Genomic DNA, 24189 nt, shown 5'->3' with positions numbered 1-24189 from the left:
CTGTGCTTAAATCCCTCTGGTTAAAGAAAAAGGTAAGTAATGAATAAAGAGAGTATAAAAATACAGTGTAACTGTACAAAAAAAGACATCCATCCAATCAAACCTTTTCTATCATGGAAAATCATGACATTTGCCAAAACAAAGCACAACACAGCATTTCTTGTTGTGTGTGATAGACTCATTAGCTGATCAAAGAAAGACTGTTAACTTGTCAACTTTGTGTTTATTTGCCAACCAATCTCAGGAGATCAAGTTTGAATAACCTTTTGCTATTTATCTTTGATATGACTTACATAAGCCTTTGTTTCATGAACAAACTAGAACAGATGTAACAAATAGTGTTTCGAAAGATCTAAATCACTTCAATTGTAAATAAAAAAAACTATCAAGCATTCAAGAACTGTAGAGCTGTTAAAGGGCCTTGAAATCTGAATGATTTGTGAACACAATCTTTAGTTTACAAAGCAAGGATGAAATTCAGGATCTTCAAAAGGATATATGTACTGTCAGGAGGCTGCGAGTTTCCTTAGAAATTGGCTTTAGCCTCTCACCACAATTTGTTGGGACTGCTATTCTAGACTTTTAGATTACAGACAAAATCATGGAGCATGGTGATTCCCAATATATTCAGTGATTTGTGTAATATCATCTGTATTTATTGTTTAGATGGAGCAATAAGAATTTACTGACAGTTTAACCTGTTTTACTATGAAGGATTTAACCAATGTTTCTCTTGTCATTAAGGTTCAAATGCTCAGTAGTTGTCAGCCTATTTTTCCAAAGATCAACGTATCTCTGAACTGAAAATGATAACAATAATACAATTTTATTTGATGCTTCGAAAGAGGAGCTCGGGTCAAACATATGGCTGTTCAAGCTTGACTGTCTGAGGAAACAGCTCCTATGTATGAACCAGTTGCACACCCCATAATAAATGAACAGATTAAGATGTTTGGGGGATGCTTGGGGCCAAAGCCTAACTGTGCAGATCAGGAGGTGTGTGCTGCGACTGAAATGTTAAAAATACAAGAAAACTGCAAAATAAAATAAAAACATCATGACAGTGGATGTGTGATTCCCCCATGAAAGCGGTGCTATAAGTTTTGGTCTGGTTTTGGTTAGCTCTTTTCTTCCCTGTGTTGAATCGCACTACATTTCCCATGGTGCTTAGAGGGGTTTGGTTTGTTGGGCGCGCGCTGCGAGGAAAGAACTATTTGAAAGAAAAATGGCGGAAAAATATTCGGAAGCCGAACAACAAGAAGGGTTTGTATCTTTTATTTTATCTTTACACACTTGAACCGCCGTGTCATTTCACGCGAAACATTTGTGATATATTGAAACAAGTAAAGCATTTTCGACCAAATCATTTCCTCCGTATGAGTTTTGTTGTTTCTTTTTTGTAACGTTAGCAACTCAACTAACGTGTCCGCAAAACGCTACGCTAACTTGATTTTCTCAGTGTGTTTTGTTTGTTGATTTTCTGTACCTGTAACGTTTGTTTGTCAATTTAAAATGTTCTTGCAGTTGCAGAAGTGTCGCTGTTACTGAAAACCACAACGAGGTGAGAGGTTTTACTGAGATTTCCCGATAGTAACCTAGTTAACTTAGCCATTGAACAACCTCCGCTAATACTACTGTCATAAGCTAATGATGCTACAGAGTTTCACTGCTAACGTTACTTTATTCTTCTTAATCCAGAACCTGTGCACTAAGGACGACTCTTTAACACGGTCCTCGAAAAGACGCTCATCCTCCCCATCCCCAAGCACAGCTCCGCCACACAAATCTCCCCGCACCGACTCCCTATCACCCACCATACAGACGCCGGATTCAGGAGAAGGAAATTTAGTGACAGACAAACAAGATATGCAGATGGAAAACACGGAGGATCCTCCAGGTGTATCCGTCAGCCCCACTCCACGGAGGAAATCCTGGAGGAGAGCCACCATTACCCGACGCTCTCTCCCTGCCCTTCCCAACCCTTACCAGGGTGAGATGTCTGTCTCTCGCCCCTTATGATTAGTAAAGACGATCATGAGCTATTCGTCGTTATTTGATAACAATATTTATTTGTGTTGTACTACAGTTTTGTGCAGGAGCATAAGTACATCCTTGTCACCACAAGAGAGGCTGGAAAAATTGATGGAGGCTTCAATGAAGGTTGGTGTGCAGTAATAAGTACACTAGTACATTTTTTTTTGACAGATGCAGTTGCTAAAAATGTGGGGGAAACAACATGCAAGCTCTTAATGGGTTACTTTTAATCTCATGGTTATTATGTTAATAATAATAATAATAGAAAGTTGTTGTTCAGTAGAAAATAAAACATTATGAACACCCAAATTATTCAGTTGCAAGAGATTTTTGCTATCTTCTGCTAACACTGTAGGGGTTAGAGGTGCATACAGTTCATCTTAATTAAACATAACTAAAATTTCTAATGGTCTTGTCACTGTAATTTGTCTCTAGCTGGCAATTGAAAGAACTCAAAATTCGCTTCAATCAGTGCCAAACTCTTCAATGGAGTGTTTTCAAAAACAAGGTCAGTCTTTGAGTTGCCTAATGTTTTTTTAAGTTGCATATTTTCTGAAAATGTGCATCGTTTACAGTTTGAATTATTTTTTTGTCAATTATTTGTTTTTTCCATTGTACAGTTGAGCACATGCAGAAAGAGTGGAGTCATCTGGCCAAAAGCTTACACAGCGAATCACAGAGACATCAACCTCCTGCTAATGCTGCATGGTAGCTTTTATTTTACCTCTCTTTTCACTCTTATATTGATTTTTTTTGTTGGTGTTGCTTGTTTGTTTATTTTTACCTACATTTACACCACATTTATACCTTTTGTTATATGCTTTCAGTCCGTGTGATCCTACATTGCAGAAAGCCATGGAAAAAGTCCAGAAAGCAATCAGCAGGCATGTTGTTCAAAAGCATTCAAAATATAAATTCATCATCTATGTTCTCTATCACATGAGAATCTAACTGTCTTGTGGCATCTTTTAGGCTCCAGGCTGAAAGTGAATCATGGGAGGCACTGTTGAACAAACACCGGAGTAAAGCAGAGGAACTGGAAAAGTGAGGAACATTTTGTATCAATGCTGTGTTGGTGTGTCAGTGTTGTCTTGTCAGTTTTGCGTCACTATTCTGTCATCAATTTGTTTCAGAAAACTGGAGCATGGCGAGGAGAAAGGTGTATCCTTAGACACTGCATGTGTGTCCCAGTCCTCACAGCATCTTTTCATACAGAAGAAACCCGACTACCATGCTCTCCTCCGTAGACAACAGCCGATGCTTCACACCATCGAAATGATTGTACGTTTCAAATGAAATTCTTCATTACTACTGAAGATAAACAAAAATAGCAATACAATGCTAAGTTGAACTGAGTTGAAAAAAGTCACTAATATACATACTGTACATACTTCAGTTAAGGTTTAGAGACATAATACTTGCATGCAGACTGCTATCGCTAAAATATAAAAGACTGAGACATGGTGCAAAAAGGGTGAACATGTTTACTGTTTTATCATCTGACATTAAGTTTTTCCTTCTTTAAATCTGCAGATGGACACACAGTGTAAGATGGTAAGAGAGCTCCTGTCCATCAAGGAACAATCACAGTTGTTTGTGAAAGAGACCAGTGGCCGCTTGGGTAGGGATTTTATTTGTTTTTTGTCTTTTATGTGGAATAATTTTGGTTTCTTAAAACAATCATCTTGCAAATAAACATCTAACCTTATTTTTTTTCTTCCTTTCTACTTCCTAGCGGCTGAGGCGGGATTCCAGGATCTTTCACCTGACCCTATCAGGAACCTTATGGCAGTGCCTTTATCCTCTGCAACCACATAGTCCCCATTTCAGAAGGCAAGCTGTCAATCCTGTCAGACAATGGTTCTTGACTTTTAAAAGAGCTTATATGTGCATTCTCTGGCAAATTTACTGTTATATGAACATAGTGTCTTTGCCATGTCTTTGCTGTCTTTTTAAAAAATAAAAATAAACTAAACTAACTTTTTATGGAAACTAATTTGATATTTTCTGTGTAAAATCTAGTGATTAGAGGGAGTTTGGGTAGTACATGTGCTTGACCAGCAGGTGGCAGTGGCTGGCTTTCCAAAACTGTGACAAGCTTGGTGAATGGCTAGAGCATATTCTTCTGCAAAGCCTGAATTAAGTGCGTTCTTACCAGTAAAGCCTCAAATTGTTAAGAGTAGACTACCAGCTGTTCGAAATTAAAGGACTAACTGTATAACTTTGGCAACTTACAGTAAAACAAGATTTTTGGTCATTTGCCATCAAATGGAGAATGAGTAAGAAATTCCTTACTTCTTGGAACTTAAAACCTGTTCAATAAAAATGAATATTCAAATATGATGACTGGATCAGATACCATAACTCAATGTGTGCCGTTTTCATTTTTAAGATTTGGGATGCACTTGAAGTGACATTGTTAAGCAGTGAGATCACTACGACTTAAAACAAAAAAAAAAGAAAAGACCAAAGTCATTATTAAAAGCCTGTATGCTGTGTGATTTTATGAAATATTCAATTGAATATATTCAGAAATATGCTGGGTTTCTTATGGAAATGACTTGTACATGTACATCTGGAAAACATTGTGAAGATTATGATGCTGTGGGAAAAACAAGAGTTTGAATTTATAATATTCTGCTGTGCTGTTTACATACAGTCTTTAGCTTGTGTTTAGTCCTTTTACATGTTCATTCTCAGTCACATTTACGCTCTTTTTGGTGCCGCATCTATTTCACTTCATCTGTGTCCCCTGACCATTCAGGAGGAGGCCCCTCCCCCACAGTGACTCACCCCCATCTCTTGCGTTTGGCTGGGTCACTGATGCAGAACGAAGCTTTGACATTGTACCAGTCAGTCAAAGCTTTGTTCACTATCACTCTTATCTCCTGGACCAATTCACTCATTAATGCTCATAATTAATTTGTCTCACTGATGATTGCAGTAGAAATAAAAATTCTCTTCATCCATTGCCAACCGTAAATAAGAGTGAATGGCTTTCTGTGCTCTGCAGTTATGATCTCCAACATGGAGTATGGTGAATTTTCCTTGTTGTATTCAAGGGAGCGACTAGAGAGCACAGAGACAAGCAAAGAGAAGACAAGTGGGGTTGTGGCCGTGAGAGTTGTGAGCAAGGGAGGATGGTGCACACAGCAGGAGAGATCGATTCTTATTTAGATGAAAATGAGGCTTGATGCTTGTGGGGTGAGAGGAGGGCAGCTTTAGCATCCAAATGAATAGAGGTTTCACAGAAATGATCCTTAAATGAATCACCAACAATAAAACGAATAAGTTTACAAAGCCACTGACATAGTCTTTTTACTTTCAAGGAAGATGTCTTTTGACAGTGAAAGACGCTGACTTTAGGGTAAGATAGTAACCCCTGCAGCTACTCACTTAAAATTGCATCATAAAGTGTTTTAACAACCTCAATGACCCTAGTCAATGGGTGTGTTAGAAGTTGTTTTAAGTCTTTAATCTGAATGCAATGCATATTCGGATAAAGGTGCCTGGGTGTGACCAGATTTCCTGTGTTCCTTGTTTGTAGATTATTATTAGAAAGAGAAAGAGGGAGGGAAAGAAAGGGAGAGTTTTCCAGATGTATACGGTATGTAAATATTTTCTTTTTCTATTTCAACCCTTATGTTTTAAAGATTTGAGACTTGAATGTGGTGGGGACAACTTTTTAAAATCCACTGCTTGGTGAAAACAAGCAAGATAACCTGGATTGCGAATTGTACTATATGTTCATGCAAAGAGCAATTACTGTTTTAGGTTTAGTGTATGCTCTATTCTTGTTGTCTCTAACTTTAGATTGATTAGCTACAGATTGTAGTAGATGGATGTGTGGAGAGTCAGCATAAACCACTGCCAGTTTGGTCCTACTCCCTCATGCACACCCATCATCTCTTCTCAGTACAGCAAGGCTGGCTGCAGCTCTCCTCCACATCCATTCAGCCAGCCATTCGTCTTGGAAAGCTGTCTCTCTGATCTGAGTGATAAACTACAGCAGAATTGCCCAGTTTGCAAAAAACAAGGACACTTGTTTTCAATCTGTGCTGTCAACATTTTCATACTGAAAATTGATGGGATGTTTCATTCATCAGGGGTTTAGGACAGAATGATTCTCCTTACATAGGACTGTTCTGCTTTGAGATTGACTATTTCTCCTTATATTGCCAAAATGTGCCAGCACAGAAGGAGATTAGTTCTTTGACTTGAAGGCACAAGTTATGAAATGATACCTAACTGGAAGAGACTAACTTGGCTTAGATACTCCCCCTTTTCTTCAACATACTTAGTCTTGAGGAAGGACAAGTAACTGGGGTTGTTTTAGAAATAAACTCAAACAAGTATTCAAAACATGTGCAATAGCAAAACCTCAGACCACTTTATTATTATTAACTAATTAATATTTACTAATGTTTACTGATTTCAGTGCACAGCTCTTTTAATGTGTACAAACATCCCCTTAAGGCTTTTGTTTAGAAAAGCAACCATATCACTCACGTGATCCAATCGTAGATTAATGACAAAAAATAGCTTCCCCCCATTATAATAGGAGAAACAATACTGATGACGTAAGAGGCTATACATTTCTAAAGGCCGTGCACAAGGAGTCTTCTTATCCCCCTGGAGGAGTGGGCTATTACAGTCAGTATCCAGAGAGGAGTGTTAAGAAAATAACACCTTGTGCTGCTGGGCCTATCGTTTCCACCATTACACCACCAGGCAGCTAATATGTAAATGCATCTCCATTAACAGTCGTGTTTTTCTCTATAGTAGGAGTGGACAACCCACCCGCAAAGCTCACGCTCTCCGTGGTGCTATGAGTTCAATGGTCAACTCTACGCACAGCGCTCGCGCAGCCCAGAAGAACATCCCACATACTCGCGCGACATCAACAACAATGGCAAACCACCGTTTTTCTGTTTTGGTAGGAGGTTTCTGATTGGGGAGCGAGACGGTCCGAAAGCGTCGTCGCTAGGCTATATTCCACCTTATTTCTTTCTTAATTTTTTTTTAAATGCATGAATCGGTGCATTTTATTTAAACACAAGAGTGCTCGGCCGCTGGTGTATTTTTTTCTCCACCGTTTTTTACATTTTTTTTCCTCTCGAAAATGTGCGAGGCGCTGTTGGCAAGCTCACACAGTCTGTGCATGTGTGTCCCTGCTGCTTTTCTGCTGGGCTACGGCTACTAAACCTAGCTGCTGCTGCTCCTCCTCACACGGTGGTTGGTTAGCTAACGTTAGCCTGGCCGCGTTTATTGACTTGAGGAGGGAAAAAAAACACAAACAAATGTAAAAAAAACAAAAGCGAGTTCGTGCGATTTGTTTTTATGACAACAAACGTTTTTTAACTACTTAGCCAATCGTCGCTGTCGGGCACGGTAAGAAGCGTTGTATGATTTGTCGTAGAAAATACTTTGCTGGCTAGCTAACAGGCTAGCTATTTGTGTGTGTATTCTTCGACTGAGGGGAAAACGGCGAGTTTTCTTTGAAAGTATGGATGACCAGACCAGGATGATGACGGGTCTCACCGGACTCGGTGGACTACAACAAGCCGATGTCGACCCAGACTCGGTCAGGAAACAGCAGTCCCTCGGTCAGCCTCAACAAGACATAGGGGATATCCTACAGCAAATAATGGCCATCACCGACGAAAGCCTGGACGAAGCACAGGCCAGGTAAGACAGGCGAAGAGCCATTTTCCACTCGCACACACACACGATTGCTAAGCTAAAGTGCGCTGTATGTGTCTTTACTTTTGGCTTTAGGGCTCCTGTGTTTTTTATGAAAACTACACGTAAGGTAATGCGTAATTATTGCAACATTAATGCAACTTCACGTTACGTTGTAATTTGTTTGTAAAAAAAAGCAAATAACGTTACATTTTTAGTTATTATGAAACAACTTGTACACCAACATTACAGTGCTGGTGTACTTTCTTTGTTAATTCCAACTGTGCCCCATTACAAACTAATGTCCCTTTGGTTGAAATGCTACTACACCCCAAGTCTTAATTTGGTTATCAATGAGGTGTCACATTAAAAAAAGTTTTATCTCACCCATCGAGTATACGACCATGTAAGCCGTGTTAAATTCATAAAAAACACTTTCTCAATACTATAGCATTAGCTGGTGTTGGTTTGACAAAACAGTTTCATTAACCCCTGCATAAAGAAAACGGATATACTGTATTTCAAGACAGTTTCTGACCACAGGGCAATATAAAGTTTCCTTTTAATGCAAAAATACTACATTAAATAAGATGTATGTCAACAAAATATATATATATAAAATGCTTTTAAGATGATTCGTATTTTGCTAGTTGTTTATCACTTAGTGAAATTAGGTTTTCTGGTCATGTCCTCTCACATATAACTAATTAGACTATGCCATATTAGGTTTGCTTAATTATAACAACATGTATCTGATGTGCCCGTTTGCATCAAACGAGTGTCGATAACATCAGTCATTGAAATGCAAATGAGTGGATAAATTAAGGTAAGGGTAAGGATTACTCAATTGTCCCACGTATAAACCCAGTGCTGTTGTGACGACAGCAGTAGTTCATTCATATCGCTCTTCACATACTGTTTGTGTTGAGATGTTTTTTTTAGTTTTTTTTAGACGAATCATTATTACAGGGTGTATGCATTACACAGTGAGACTGACTCGCACTCATTTGCCATGTGGCTCAAGGAGCATAAGGTCAGTTTCAGATGAAGCGTCAGTATTTCAACAATAGACAACCGTCCACTGCAAGACTGTGGCCACAGTGTGATGTGTCATTAGCTAGTGATTTTCCACCCAACATTTGACCACCTGGTTCTCTTAATTAATTCACTCCTCTTTCACTCCCTCCCTCCCTGGTGTTCATCCTTTTCATTGTGTGCTGGGTGCAATCAATTCTCCTATAATGTGTACGCGAGTGCAGCTGTCCGCAAATCGAGTTTCTATTAATGAGATGGTGGTGAGGGGGAGGGATGATGCTATACCAGCAGCCTATGAACACTGGGATATTACATTTTCTTCAGTTCAAGTTTGAGGACTTAATCAGGCCTTACTTAATGGACAAATGCATATTTTTGTTTTTGAGTATTTCTTGTAGTCCATTATTTATTTATTTATTTTTTCAGTCTTTTTTTCCCCTTTATTGTATGATTTGCACAGGCCATTTACACAATGTTGCACTATTGTTTATCAACTGCTGTAAATTACATATAATCTGGATTTAAAGGGCCACATTATAATGCAGGAAAGTGTGTAGCAGTCCTATTTTTAGATGTTAGCAGACTATTCTGAAAAACTAATTAAAGGTCTGGTTGCTTCGGAAGTGCCAGAGGTGTCCTTGCTATATGCTTGTATTGATCCAAACTCCCATGGCAGAGCATGTCTTCATGCTAAATGTGTGCAGGATTTATAACTACAAGAATGTAGCCTTCTGTAAATCAGGGTACTTCATACAAATAGTGCGGTACGGACTTGTGCAGAATATGTATATCGTCAATTAAAGCAAGTCTCTGTACAACAGTACGTAATTATCATTAGCTGAAAGACTGGTTTGCACTAAGTGCAATTGCATGGCCGTTGGCGAATTTGTCTCTAAAGTTAACTTCAGATAAAAGGCCACAACATAACCAGATTTATGACAACATGATGCCTGTTAAATAGGTAAAATAAATGGGTGTGCAAATGTATAGTAGCTGCTATGACTAAAACTGTATAGTCTTTTATCAACATCATACTTAACTCTGATCAGGTTTGTCACACGCACATCAATCATTCTCTCGGTCATGATCTTCAAATTAATGTGTGAGGTGGATCACACGTGAGCATGACGCCCTTGTCGTGCAGGGTGGCAGTGTGTTGGGATGGGGAGTGGTCAGGGCAGTGCAAGAACTCGGTGTTGCAGAGTACACTTCCTGCGCACCATCCGCCCTCATCCTCTCACCCTGTCGCCATATGTTCAGATGCTGGCCAGAGGACTCGCCGGCGCATTGGGGTGGATCAGACGACCCCACAGAGGGAGGGAGAGCAGGGGGGGGCATGGCAGGGGGTGGCCTGCCACTCAACTTCCAGCACAGGTCAGTACAGGACCGCATGAGCACCTCCTTCTCCCCCTCCTGCTCATACCCTCCATGCTGAAGGCAGCCCTCCCCCCAACTCAAATCCAGCAGTGACAGAATTGGTGGACAAAATGACACATGTAATGCTAGACACATAACTCTTTACATCTTACTGCTTCAATAATCTTACAGCACCAAAAAGGCAGCCAGCCGTTCGTGGCAAATGCAGTAGGCGCCCAATTTGCTAGTTTACCGGAGTCCCCTAATTAATACTGCAATCGACATTCACAACTGGAATTGGTGTTGAGGTCAGGTGTAGCCGAATCATATTCATCTGTGGTTGTTTTCAATGTGTTGTCAGTGATGTTTTATGGAAAAGAAAATGCTTTACATCAGGAAGATCTTCAGGTTTTTTTCTTGTTTCATCTTTTTTTCCGATTCATGCTCATCAGAACAGGAGGCTTCATGCTGGTTTTGTTTTTGTTTGTCACCCAAACTTTATCTGTGTTGCACTCTCTTTGCACATCAAAGTTGTTGCTACTGAAACAAAAAGTTGATGCTCTAAATGATGTCTGTTGATTTGTGAAGGTGTCAATACAACACACACACACACCCAAATGCTTTGTCTGTTAGACCAGTCACTGAAAAATAATATTTGGATAACGTGGAAAGAGTTATATAAGATTATGCAATATTACAGCAGCCCCACAAACTAAAGTCAACGATAGTTTGCTATTATTGCTCTGGAGTTAAACAGCTTCATCTCCGACCAGATCCACAGTAATGGAACATTATGAGGTACAGCAGGTAGTTTAATGTATAGCATGCTTTGTTACAATTTCTGTGTTTCTTCCATGTCTTTTAACGTAAAAAAAAAAGAAGAAAAAAAAGTAGTCTGTAGCTCTGTATGTCCCCAGCTACCGATGCACTCTTCTCTTAGGGTCGTATTAGAGTTGAGGTATCGCTACAGTATTAACAGCCTTACCATTTTTAATAAGATGTAAGTTGTATGGGTGTGGGTGGGTGCATGGATATGTATAGCAGGCCATTTTGTTGCCTAGGTGTTCTGATTTGATTATACTGAATGGTAGAAGTTTTGCCTTTTCTCCTTTAATTGCTATTAGCCTGTTAGGCAATAAAGAGAATGTCTCTGATTAAATTAAAATTGCAACTTAATCCTAATCCTCTCTATCAACTTACCATCTACTTTCATGGAAGGAGTCTTTCTGTAAGAGGTAGAAATTAGATTACTGTGTATTAACTCTGGAATCTGGTGCTCAGTAATGATGACCTTGAGGTTTGGCATCATTACCTGTCCCACAGCGCAAAGCATCCAAATGACAACATTACTCTTGCTGGTTCAGATTGACGCATCAGGAATGTTTATGCACTGACAAAGGCATTTGGCTATTGAAAATGCCTTTAAACAACATGGCTCTGTTCTGCTGTGTTGCACTACACTCTTGAAAAGCTGTATGCATAATACATACAGCTCCACTACCTGTTTATAGGAGAGGACATGGAATGACTTGAGATGGAGGTCTGTTTATCGTAATCCTCCCCGCTCTCTCCCTCTCTTATTCCCTCTTCTCTCTTACAGGAAGCATGCCCTGAACTGTCACAGAATGAAGCCAGCCCTCTTCAGCGTTCTCTGTGAGATCAAAGAGAAGACGGGTGAGTTTCTACTTCACTCTTTTCCCTTTGTGTTCTCCAGTCTGCCTAGGTTGTAACCTACTGTTGAGATATAGTATGCTTTTTGCTCCAGTTTCCTTGGCACCAAGTTACTTTTTCATTGGCCTCCCATTGGCCTTCCCTTTTTGATTCTATTTGTAGTAGCCTAATGTGTTGTGTTACCGCATTGTTCAGGATTATTCTAATGATGTGTTAGTGTTTGTTTATGACTTGAGTAATTATAGAAATTTGACACAATTTGACCACTTGTGTCCAGACCTCACACTGACCAGCTGAAACTAATCTTAGTGGCGCGGTGCCTTTGAAACCCGAGTCCGACAGTAGCTAGAACTTGCAGTAGAACATCGTGACAACTCTTCACGTGTTGAGTTCACATCCTTATTTATCAGATTTCATTTTCCAACGGCATTATAATTCTGGTCAATTTTCCTCTCAACTGATCAACACTAATGTCACATTATATCAACAGGCTCCTACAGTTGGTTGAATTCTACAGCAGTATTTATCTATATAAAGGCAGGGGACTAAAAAAGCACCACTATTTCAACCTGTCATGTCCAAATTATTAGATTAAACAATCAAATGTGAGCCCAAGGAAAAGGTTCATCTGGTTTACATCAGGCAGATATGAAAAGCTTCACTAGGGTAACTGCTTTACAATTGAACTTCAATGCTTTTTCAGTACAAAAAGCTATTCTTCCTTTTACTATTGTTGAACCAGCTACACCCCAGACCATATGGTAATGGTGCATTGAGAATTCATACATGCACAATATCTTCATTCTTGTTTTGACACACAAATTTTCATGTACACTGATCCTATAGAAATTATTGTCTATGTAAATATCCAACCTGCTATTATTCAAAAGATTATTCAAAGTAAACACGCTGTTCATTCTCATCTTGTTAGCTATTCAAGTCAGCTATCTGACAGATTCTAGTGGGGTTCAAAGGAGGAAGACTGGGATGGATGGCAGATTGATGGTTATGGTTGTGTGAATGGGGTGGGTTTCTGAATTCTCTCCCTCTGCCAGCCTCTCTCTTTCTCTCCCTCTCTCTCTCTCTCTGTTCTTGTCTTTTTGTGTGATTTCCCCCCTTCATTTTCCTTGTGTATCTTCTAACAGCAAACCTCTCTTGTTCAAATACGATTTGAAAATGCTGCACTGCTGCCTGTTGTGGCCCTCTGTCAATAATGTATTATTGCTCTCCAGTGATGGGAGAAAAGTAAAGGCTAGGCTTGAGTGAGTGGGGCAGGGTACACTGTTTCCCAGGCAACCAGTGGTCTTATTTACCCTAATGCCATTCACTTTGATTTTCACATTTAGTCTCCCAGCAAAGTAGAGAGCGAGAGAGAGAGATGGGGTCTGTGAGTACTTGTACAGTAAGCTGAGCAGAAAAAACAGACAAGGCATTGAGATAAGTTAACAACAGATTTGCCGTTGAGGAGAATATGCCCACCATGAGATATATAGAGATCTTTTCCTGTACTCTGCCAGCCATCTGCCACACAGTGCCCTCCTGACTGCACTGTGTACCTGCTTTGGCATTTCTCTGCTACGCCATCAGACCCCCTGCAGGCCCCATTATGTGCCTCTGGAATGTGAATTGACTTCTCTTCAGTGTAGCGTGTGGAAGATCCAATCAGTAGTCCTCTAGTATCTCCACAGATTTTCTGCAGTATTCTTTCGCTAACAAACATGCACTTGTGTCGGCACACCCACATGCACACTCGCTGTCTCTCTTTTTGCGCGAATACGCACACACACCAAACAGGGATAAAAGCGAAAACTCGGTCTTGGGTCTACTCCTGCTGCCTCGGTCTTGTCCTCTCCCCCTCCCTCCCTATGCCTCGCTCCCATTCTTGAAAGAGAAGTCTTGCTCTGAACTCGGGGCTTTGATATGGTAATGTAATGGTGGTGGTGGAGGAGGGGGAGGTGGGGTGTGGGGGATGGGAGGTGAATTCCTCTGAGTGCTGCAGTTGGTTAGATTGTTTTCATTGTAAAGGAAATGTTCTGCGCAAATGCCAGTACCCCCCCGCTCCCACCACCACCACCTCAAAACACCCCTCATTTTTACAACAGTGCATGTGTTGTCCCGAGCATTCACATTAAACATGACCTCCATCTGTTTGAAATTTGATTCTTATTAATACTTTATTAAAGATACACTCTGGGAAAAAAAAAAATTAAAGCACTTGAAGAGATATGGGGAATGATCAAAGTTGAGAGCCAGTGGCTTTGCTTCAACTCAGTTCTGTTCTCCCTCACTCTCATGGGTATTTGCTGTAAAAATAGCTCTTGGTGCAATGGGACAGCTTATGCCAAAATCTCTCACAAGCCACTGCAGTTACTCTCAGAAGTTTTTCATTTAGTTTGGGCATGTTCGAGGCATTTCTCTTTTACTTTTATGCATTCCTTGTGCTTTACACATGACAGTGAATCTGTCACTCACTCTGTTCTGTCACTTTGCTCACATCCCTCTTTTTCAAGCCTGAACGTTCCCTGTTGTTTATTTTTGGACTAGTTTTTAAATGGAAATAAAAATAGTTTTTCTTTTTCAATTGGAATTAAAGTGACGATATTTTAGCTTGGAGACAGCAAAGTTTATTAGGAGTCTCTCCCTCCTCTTTCTCACTTGGGCAAGTCCACACCCCAACACTTGCCACTCATCTTGATAAGCTGTCTGATAAACAAGTCTGCGGGATAATGCTGCTAGTTGGCTGTGTAGAAATTGTGCCAAACTGGCTAGCATCCTATCTAAGACCGAAATGGCTGGCTCTGTGTCACCTCTTATTAATAAGTCAACGTGCCAGACACTGCACCTATGATGTGAAAGTGTGTGTCCGCACACTGACATTCATATGGTACGTATATCCCATGCATTACCAGCGAGGGTTTTAACAACAAGGACATCCTGGTGGCTTGAAGCCAGTGTGATGGTAACTTGTGCCAGATGATTGCTCTGTGAGGTGCCCAGTTATGCCAGTGTCCTAACAATGTGTCTGGGGCACTGGTTATTTGCCGTCTGCCTTGGCCTCAGTCCACTCTCCTCTCTCTCTGCATTTTTGAGTTTTTCTTTTTTCTTTTTTTTTAAGGGCAGAAACATTGCCAGATACTGCAAATCACGAGTTAATTACTTACTTAAAATTAGAATCAGCCCTGTAATGTTTTTTTAATTTGACTGTGAGAGCGACCTACGGAACGATGGAATTTCTTATTTTCCAAACCTCGTACAAGTCCAAAATCTCACATTTGATGCCTGCCAGCAGAGCCAGCAGCACTTAGCTAGTATAATGCAAAGCTAGCTGACAACTCATCATCACATCCTATTAATCTTTTGACATGATGAATGAAGGGTAAGATTAAGTCATCTCAATGAACTCCCTCTTTGGTTTGTCTCTTTTTTTTCAGTGGCACTCTTGACTTCATTTAATAGAAAATTTCCCCTGTTAAGTTAAGATGACTTATCAATGACTCCAATAGGTCCACTTGAGACTGATGTTGTCATCACAATTTATTAAATCCACTTATATATTCAGAGTTAACATCTCAATTGTTTTACAATGGACTTGAAACTGAATATTTAACATTTCGTCAAAATTAATTATTATGAATGTGGTTGTTGTGTTGGCAGAGTTACACAATCATATCTCTTAACCAGCATGCAGCATCTTGGCATTTAATAAGCCCACTAACTGGTTCATGTTTTACCAGTCTTGTAAGCCATAAAGAGTCAATAACCTACTATTTAACAATGTATGTAAAATCATCTTATTAGGGTTGTAATGTTTTTGCAGACCACATAAGACCCTTAATCAAATTATTACCTTCCTGGTGTTCGCAGCACTTATCTAATCTCTATGCAATCCAAAACCATTTCAGCAAACAAATGGCCCCAATTACATGTTAATTGAATTACAGCATGTTTGTAGTCGTAAAAACACTAAGACAAAGCAAAACTGCTAAAAGTCCCACAGTTGCCATGTGTTTATTCACAGCCAGAATAAACACCCGACCTTTTTTTAATCTGTAGAAACCTAATTTTCATTTCTATCCCCTCCTTATTTTCAAGGCCATGTGTGAAAGTTAACAACAAAACGGCACACACCGGAGGTTATTTGTTGGTTGCATGCAGTTTTTTTGTTAGGAAACCCCCTTTCAGCATCACATGATTAATTTAGATGTTTGTTTTCCACCAACTTTGACGAGAGTACAGTACATGGAGTCTAGTGAATCACATGCCTCATTTAAGCAACTTAATTATTATTAGTTTTCAAAGAGGCCAATTTGGAACAGCCATAAAATTTTATGAGTTGTTAGGAACCTGTGGGAAGTCTTTTATTATATTTTTATGAGGGGAAGCATACAGTACGTTTCAAACCAAAAGCAGTAACAAGATGAGACAAAATAGTTTTGGGCAGTGCTATCCTGGATCCATGTGAAGTGACCAAATCCAGTTTCAGTTAACTATTATCAGGGTCAAAATGAGAATGCACCATCCACTTGATTTTTTATATTTTAAATAGTCTGCTTTATATTTACACTCCCTATCTAGTGGTGCGGGATTATCTCATTGGCTCTTTAGAAATCAGTGTTGTGTTTTGTGGTGTCCTGCCACTCAATCGTTTTTTTCTCCTCCTTGCTCCTTTGCAGAAGAGAATGAAAAAAGATAGTGTGAGGGGGGTGCAGGAGCAATACAGGGAGATTGATGAGGCAGTAAGAGCAGGAGTAATTACTCGGTGTCCATTCCCCAAGCCAGATTGGCAGACTGCTAATATCACACAGACCCCTGGCCCTGACAGACAGATCACCACCCCCACCCCCAACTCAACGTGGGGAGGCAGAGTACCCCAACCTTCAGCCTTGGGCTACGTCTACACTAGTACATTTTTAGTTTTAAAGCCCATCTCTTGCGACATCTTCACCTCCCGATCAACACTGCAGAGTTTTCAGGCATGGAAAAACCCAAACTTTGAGAAATAGTATTGTCCTATAACTGTTTTTAGTTCAAAAACTTTGAAAGAGTCACTCTGCACAATGGTGAAAACTGACGTAAACGCCGCCAAATGCTCCCTGATTATGTGTTATCAGCCTCGACTACGAGGGGTGAAGAAACGTGCATATGAAACACAAGTGTTATTGACCTTGTTGTTTTTGCTAGGAGCTGTTGTTTAGTTAAATTAAATTCTGCATTTGGACATTGAAGCTGAAACCGTTGCTGTTCTTTGTTTGTTGGATTTTCTGCAGCTAATCAACTGCAGGGAAGACGATCTGCTTTGTGTTTACACCATCTCTGACATGCCTAGTGTGTGATTGCTCCTATATGTTTGCATTTTCAGGTATAATGGTTTGGACAGGGGTGGTTTTTTACTATGGAGCTAAAACGATACCTGGTCAAATGTTTTTGTTTTAAACCACTGTTTTGAAATAAAATCTAGTGTTGTTGTGTAGCCAAGGTCTAATGGTGAGTGGGCCAACTGATATTCCCATGAGGGATTATTTCTGTGGGAATTGGGCTTCTATATATTGACAAAGGGAGCTGCTGTCTGAAGTGTGTCGTAGGAGGGGAAAAGCTCTGTGGAATTGTTCACCTTTAAGATCACAGCAATATGATTTTGGCCAAGATTCAACAAGGACAAGGATTTGACTGTGCTGTCTTTTAGTATTTCAGGGAGATCAGAGTGGAAATGTACAAGTTGGTGTAAGTTTTTTGTAGTGAATGAGCATTAACAGCATGGATTATGTTACTGTATTGCATGGTTGGATTAGGACAAACGCCCACTGTAAGATTTTTTTTTTTTTTTTGGTCTGATCCAATTTGGCACACGCAGTTTACACTTTTGACGCCAAAAAAAGTTGGTTTAGTGGAAGAGGAGCTGAGAACATGGAGTGAAACATTACCAGATGAGGTTTATGTGCATGCAGGAAACTAATCTCTGTCTCACTCACACAATACATTGATTTAGCATTTGCCCAATTGCTTTATACATTTTGTTTGAAACTAAGTGCTGATAGTTAAAAACATTAAAACTAAAAAATAGAATGAAAATTCAGTGGATTTACCTAACTTGACTTGAATAAAAATGTAGCCAATAAAATCCACAGTAACGAGGAAGTGGGCACTTGCATATACATGGGTTGTGGTCAAGGCACCACAGTCTGTGTGTTTATGACTTAAACTGTGGATCCCTGATTCTTAGCCTGTCAGAAAATGGCAACAAAAATTGTGAGTGACCCATCAGTATTGGTCAAGGATCACCCACCCCACAAGACAGACCCCTACCTCTTCATCTTCACCCCGCCCCCGCCCCCCAGCATGTATGCTTCTCACACTGCTTTTAAGCTTTGCTCTTAAAGGAAACTGGCGTCTCTTTAATTAAAGATATGTAAATGTGGTCTCAGCTGGATTGCATTAGTTTGGTAGTGGTGGTGGGGTGGGAGTGTGTCGGAGCCTAGCTCCTAATCCTGACTAATTAAGGATTAATTACAATTGATGGGAGCCTTCCACCCCTCCGCAGTATTGCACATCGCTGTCCTACAGTGTCTGTCGACAGTATGTTTGTATATTTCACACCATGTCATAAAAGCAGGGGAGAGATGGAGACACGAGGGGCTGGTGGAGGGAGGGGGGAACACTGCCCACCCCAAGATTAGCCGTATGCATTAGGTTATTATAGACGCTGGGAAGCCTATACTCCTCATAAGCTTGTGATGCTCCTCATCAGCTTAGATCGATGCACTGATGATGTACTAATAATGTTGACCAGTTTAAATCAGTGCTATATTTTTGATTAGTTTTTGCTTTAGTATCAGTTTGTAATATCTGCACTAATTTATGTCTGTGCATGTTAGCCGAGTCGGTTAAGGATATCTATCTTCCTGTAACAGCAGTGGTAAATTGTTATCCCGACTAGCCATACATATTAGATTTTTTCCCCTCACTAAACTGGTACATCGAACTTGTGCAGACTAACCATGTAGCCTCGGCTCTCTCTGGCACCATCTGACTGTGTCATAATGCTTGTTCACTTGTTATAAATGGGCACTGCTCTTCTGATCTATCGCTTAATTGCCACCTAATTTGCATAACAGTGCAAATTAACGACCTCTCAAATGAGCGTTCATTTTTCACAAAGTCTTTAGGAGCTCCTTAAGAGTCTGTGCTAATGAGCACAGGAGGCAGCTGGCCTGATGAGAGTTGACTGGGGGAAGATCCTAGCAGTGCCATAACAAGCCTCCTGCTTAGGTGCTCTTCATCATCCTCCTCTTCCTCCTGTGACATTTCAGATTCTTTCTTCCATGTCGTTCTCCGACTGCAGAACTGTACTGGACTAGGGATATTATGTTAAGAGGTATAGTCACATGTGCTCAGCAGTGCGCTTACTATATGCTTCAAAACATCACTTATTTTAGCACTTATCCCTTATTGACACTAAAATATGTAAATTTTTAAAAAGATCCACGTTGCTCTGTTACTTAAAATGAAATATTTATGCGTTGTCTGTTACCAGTTAGGCTGGCAGTATGCTCCAAATTGAATCATGTTTTCTCAGATGATTGTCGAACACTGTGAGCAAATAGCTGTACTCTCACTGCAACTCGGGGCCTGTTTGTTTAATGCTGTCCATGCTATCTGGATTAGTTTGCAAGTCAAAGTGGGAGAAGATATAATGTATTAATTCTATTTCTCCCCAAAATAAGAGAACAGGATATACTATGTGTTGTTGCTATCATGGTAATAAATAAGGCTGAAGGAATTTCCAACTACAACATCTGGCCAGCCTGCCCACATTCGACCTACTAAAACTAAATGTTTCACTTTTTACAGCTATCAGCCTTTTGTTTTACACATGCAAAGACCCAAAATACGACTTTGGTTTGAGTCTGAGGTTTTCATTTTGTTTTGACTGTAGCAACTTGGTTCACACTTAATTCCTATTTTCATATTTTATGGGCTCTGTAACTATGTTTTAATTGTCGTTATTATTATTATTTGTAAAGAATCTTTCCTGATTGTCGCTGTTTTAAATGGAGAATTATTCCAAACTGTGTCCTCTTACTTTTATTATTGCAAACTATATTTTCCATTTTAGCATCGTCAGCTAAGTTTTGATGATAATTTGCGGAACAGTTCATAAAAACGATGATCATGGAGAAAATGTATTGTAGGTCCTTTATTTGCTTCTGTTTGTGCAGATTATGTGACAACACAAATTGATCTGTCCCTCATTAGTGCCTGTGTGTGTGTGTTCTTGTGTGTGTGACGGTGTGTTTGTGTGTGACCATTCAAGGAGGGTACACGTAGTCATCGCTCGAGTGTCCAAGCCTCTCTTTAGTTAATTAAGGGCTGATTGATGATGTGTTGGACTGAAAGTGTTGTGTTTGCCCAAGGTGTGAGTTCTCCAATTCACACCTTAATCAGACCACACTGTGTTTACTCTGAATGCTTACCTCGCTCTTGTGTGTGTGTGTAAGTGTGTTTGTTTGTGTGTGTGTGTGTGTGTGTGTGTCAGAGTGGGGGGCTGCGTGCAACAGGACTCTGGTGAACTACCCAAACAGATGCTGATTAGCGTGAGCTGCTTAAAGTAGGAAAGGACATATGGATTGGGCTCATTAAGTTGACTGTACTCCACAAAAAAACACCCTTTTAGAAGAATGAGCTACACTGTTTTTATGTAGCATTTGCAGTAGAAATACACCTTTTCTTCCTAATATCCATTTGGCAATAAGCCCATTAGGGTTATTATTCATTTTTAATGCTGGTTCTTCAGTTTTAATGCCATATTCTACAGCTCGCCCGAGGCAACATTTTATTCACCCAAACACTTTTTGGAGCAACCCATATTCTCCTGAAATGACATGGTAAATCAAAATCCTATATGCACAGAGGAACCCATTTGTGAAAGCTGATATTAATGAAATGTTACAAAATGTGATTTTGTAAAGAAAGTGCCACTGGCATCAAGGCTCCTACTGAGACTGCTGGAGATGTTTAATCATGCTATGAGCACGTGCCTTTGCATTCACAGACTTTACTGGGTGACTAACTGGATATAAAGAAGGTGAAGTTTGTATTCCACCGCGTGGATTAAAAGGTCAAGGACTCTGATGAAACTCCTCTGTTCTCCAAACACCATTCACTCACTCCATTTTCTGCATAGTGGAAGTCAAACTTATCCAACAAAAGGAAATGTGGGGGAGAAAAAGTCAGGCTTTTTGGGTAAAAAAAAAAAAAAAATTTAACTTCTGCATAAGGCTAAAATATGTTTGGCTATAACCATGGTTCAGGAAATGTGAAAGGCAAATTCAGCCTGATGGGTTTCCAGCAGCCATATTCTGTGTCATGCATGGTTCAGGAGGAGGTTTGTTCGTCATTTATTATTCAGAGCTTAATTTGTTTTTACGGGTGAAAATGTCTCAGATAAAACAGTGAGGAGTAGTTTAATATGGGTAGTCTGGCTCCAGTTATTATTTTCCGAAGCTGCATTTGTATCGCCCAAGATGCTTTTTTTTTTATATATGTATATATATTTGGCAAACACTTTTAGTTCTTATACACAGTTTTACCTATCACATCTCCACAGCTGCAGTCGAGATTTATTTTTTGCAGTTTTTGAGAGGTAAATTTGCATATTCATGTAGCATATTTTCATTGTGAAAACCATCTTTCTATGGCCCATTCTCTTTATCTGAATTCTCTGTCTGTAATGAAAGGAAAAACTGATGTTTTCACAGTCTTATCTTTTCTCTTTTTCTGGCTCGCTCCCTCTCTGGCACGTCTGTACTCTGGATTGTGTATATTCCTGTAGCCTCTCTCTGTCTCTTCCTCTCTCGCACACATATCTTCTCCTGTGACTCCTTTTTTCAATTCTCCTTGGTTCTCCTTCTACCCTCTCTCTCTCCCTTTCTCTCTCCTTACCTTTTTCCCCCCTTTTTTTCGTTCTCTATCCTTCTCTCTCTCTCTCCCAGTGAAAGGCTGAGAATACCCAAGGGAGCTGATGCAATTAAAATGCTAATCCTGTCTGTCTACAGAGAGAGGGAGAGGGGGGGGCTGACAGCATGAGGGATTGCGGCTCACATGGAGAACTCGACTGAAATGGAGAACAGAGGGAGGGAGGGGGGCACTGGGGGAGGTGGGTGCGGGTGTGCTGAAAGGGAGAGGGGGGAGGGGATGTGTGTTGGGGGAGACAGAGTGAAAAGGGGGATGCTAGTGAGGGAAAAGACAGACAAGGATAAAGCTTGTGCTGTGAGCTGAGCAATGATATACTGACTGCGTTTAAGTCTTATCTATTTCTATGTGTGGAAGGCATTACAGTTAATGTACAGCACTACACTAGTGGTTAGGTTGTTCACCCTTACCTGCACCACTTCATATACCCTGTGTTGTGTCTGCACGGCACAACGTTTCCACGTTGGCTGTGCAGAAATGAGAATGATTATGTATGCAGTGAAAGCCCAGCTGGATACCCTGAATATTTCATAGTATGTGTTGCTCGCTTCGTCTCTCAATGCCACACAGCTCAGCTAGGGTGGTAACGTGTGCATAATGGTGTGATTTCTAAGAGCTGTGCATGCAGGCTGTGGGCCTTAAGATGTCTCCCTGTTTTAAAAAAAATAGGGAATCTAAATATCATTACTTGCAGCGCTCCGAGTTTTAGTCTTTCAATAATAGAAGCAGCCCAACGGCAACGTCAGGAGCCAGTTGATCAAAAGGAAATGTTGCTCAGTTTTTGGAGCAAAACAACCAGTTATTGCTCAGGCCTGCATGTGTGTGTTTTTTTTATAATTACCAGTATTTTTCAGGGGTCTCACGGGTGGTTTGTGTGCGGAAGACCCCTTTTTTAAACAAGTCCATGTCATATGGTCCTTTTCTGTGCAGTATCTTAACTCATCTCAACAGCTGCTATAATACCACTAGGCCACTAGACTGTGCATGAGTGCAATTGTGGGTAATCACGGCTTAATTGGAGTAATTAGGGGAATGTAGGGGCATTAGGCTACAGCTGGGGGCCATAATGAGGAGTGGGGGGCAAAAAGGGGAGGGGGAAGAGGTGAGAAGCTTCAAGAGCCACAGTTGCCCCGTTCACTGTAGGTCAGTTGTACTCGCTTCGGCGAATGGGCACGGAAGATCAGCGTCTCACACACGACAAAACAAATACTTCTGGTGCTAAAACTGACTATAGGTTATCTAGGTAAGAAGTGCAGAGATCGTATGTGAATGACTGAAAGCAAAGAAAAAGAGGAGGGAAAGAGATGGGCGAATCAGGGTCATTAGTTCAGACGGCTGGGTCTGCTGCATTCCTGAGCCCTGAGATGGGGGAGCAGCAGAGCAGGAATGTGCCTCAGAGAGAAAAGAGACCTAAGTAGAAGGAAAGAAACAGGCAAGAAGGAACAAGAAAAAAAAGGGGGGGGAGGGTTTGGGGGGGAGTTGGACACTTCGCTACGAGAGGCCTTAAATGGTGGAACAGACTCATTTATCAAATGAAGTTTGAAAAAGCAAAAACTCATCTGCTCCACAGCAGTTGGAAACTTTAAGTAAAACTGTTTTTTGTCCTTGTTTCCTTCACCGCTGTTTTCCCTACGAGCGCAGCCCCGCTGATTTGTTAGCGCCGACTGCTCCACGGCTGCAAACTTGTTTTTCAGCATGACTCTCTACAGGGAAACTTTGACAGCGACATAAAGACTCATAAGGTTGTGTAAACCGAGCAAACAAGAGAAGCTCTGAATGAGTGAATTCATGAACCTCTCTCACCTTTTGATGATGAGCTTTGACTAACTAGCGTAATCCTCAAGGAGGACAAGAGCCTAACGCCACCCAGTTTCCACTGGGATTAATCGTGTCATCCATATTGTTGGCGTCTGTCTCCTTCAGAGTACTGTCTGGTTTCACTGCTGTCTAAATTGGCTTTTACCTCCTTGATTAACTCACCATAAAGATCAGCTTCTTTTTTCTTCCTCTATTGTACTATCTTACACAACCTGAAGTTTTGTGATAGAATACTAATGTTGTTTTTCTACCGTGTGAATGGATATGTGATTTAGGACTGTGACTAACTAAATTACCTTAATTATTTATAAATATGTTGATTGTCTAGATGAATTGCTTCACTGTTTAGTAAACAAGATTTCAAAACGTGAAAAAAGAAAGAGCCTTGTAGTTCTTCCTTCGTTCCCTGAGATGACACAACCTTTAATGATTGCGTAATGTTTTTCACAGAAATATGGAGGAATTGATTAAAACAGCTGCTGCTGTTTTCTGGCAATTGCTAAATTTGATTAGTGGAATTAAAAACTATTATGATGTATTAATTAAGCGCTCACATGGTGCGACTTTACTAGATAATGTTTAAAAATGACTTTTTGAAATGAATACAGGAAAAGTAGAAATTAG

At 40.3% G+C, this 24189-nt stretch overlaps 2 protein-coding genes across 4 annotated transcripts in view; both read left to right on the top strand.

The window, feature by feature from the left end:
- The first annotated feature begins 1232 nt into the window (after nt 1-1232).
- Nucleotides 1233-4084, top strand: dsn1 (DSN1 component of MIS12 kinetochore complex). Its single transcript, XM_083977002.1, has 11 exons — nt 1233-1263; nt 1525-1561; nt 1699-1990; nt 2087-2160; nt 2470-2542; nt 2655-2742; nt 2862-2914; nt 2979-3078; nt 3168-3315; nt 3568-3655; nt 3770-4084. The coding sequence occupies exons 3-11, from the start codon at nt 1867-1869 to the stop codon at nt 3850-3852; spliced, it is 831 nt and encodes a 276-aa protein (XP_083833128.1). The 5' UTR covers nt 1233-1263; nt 1525-1561; nt 1699-1866; the 3' UTR covers nt 3853-4084.
- Nucleotides 4085-6921: 2837 nt separating this feature from the next.
- Nucleotides 6922-24189, top strand: part of pbx4 (pre-B-cell leukemia transcription factor 4) — a 28365-nt gene continuing 11097 nt past the window's right edge. For 2 of the 3 annotated variants that reach the window (XM_083977656.1, XM_083977657.1), the window contains exons 1-2: nt 6922-7722; nt 11708-11781. In XM_083977656.1, coding sequence (XP_083833782.1) covers nt 7541-7722; nt 11708-11781 — 256 coding nt within the window. In that variant the 5' untranslated portion in view covers nt 6922-7540. Of the gene's footprint in view, nt 7723-10011; nt 10126-11707; nt 11782-24189 lie in introns of all 3 variants that reach the window. The other variant, XM_083977655.1, reaches the window with a different exon arrangement.

Source organism: Trachurus trachurus, assembly GCF_905171665.1.
Source record: "Trachurus trachurus genome assembly, chromosome: 8".
Lineage (NCBI taxonomy): Eukaryota > Metazoa > Chordata > Actinopteri > Carangiformes > Carangidae > Trachurus > Trachurus trachurus.
This window is presented reverse-complemented; position numbering and strand designations above follow the sequence as displayed.

What these genes read in the sequence shown, in the direction of transcription:
- dsn1 (XM_083977002.1), top strand. Translation starts at nt 1,867, where the DNA reads ATGCAGATGGAAAACACGGAGGATCCTCCAGGTGTATCCGTCAGCCCC. An exon ending in CCTCCTGCTAATGCTGCATG is followed by an intron (nt 2,743 to 2,861) that starts GTAGCTTTTATT and finishes ATATGCTTTCAG; the next exon opens with TCCGTGTGATCCTACATTGC. An exon ending in TTCACACCATCGAAATGATT is followed by an intron (nt 3,316 to 3,567) that starts GTACGTTTCAAA and finishes TTAAATCTGCAG; the next exon opens with ATGGACACACAGTGTAAGAT.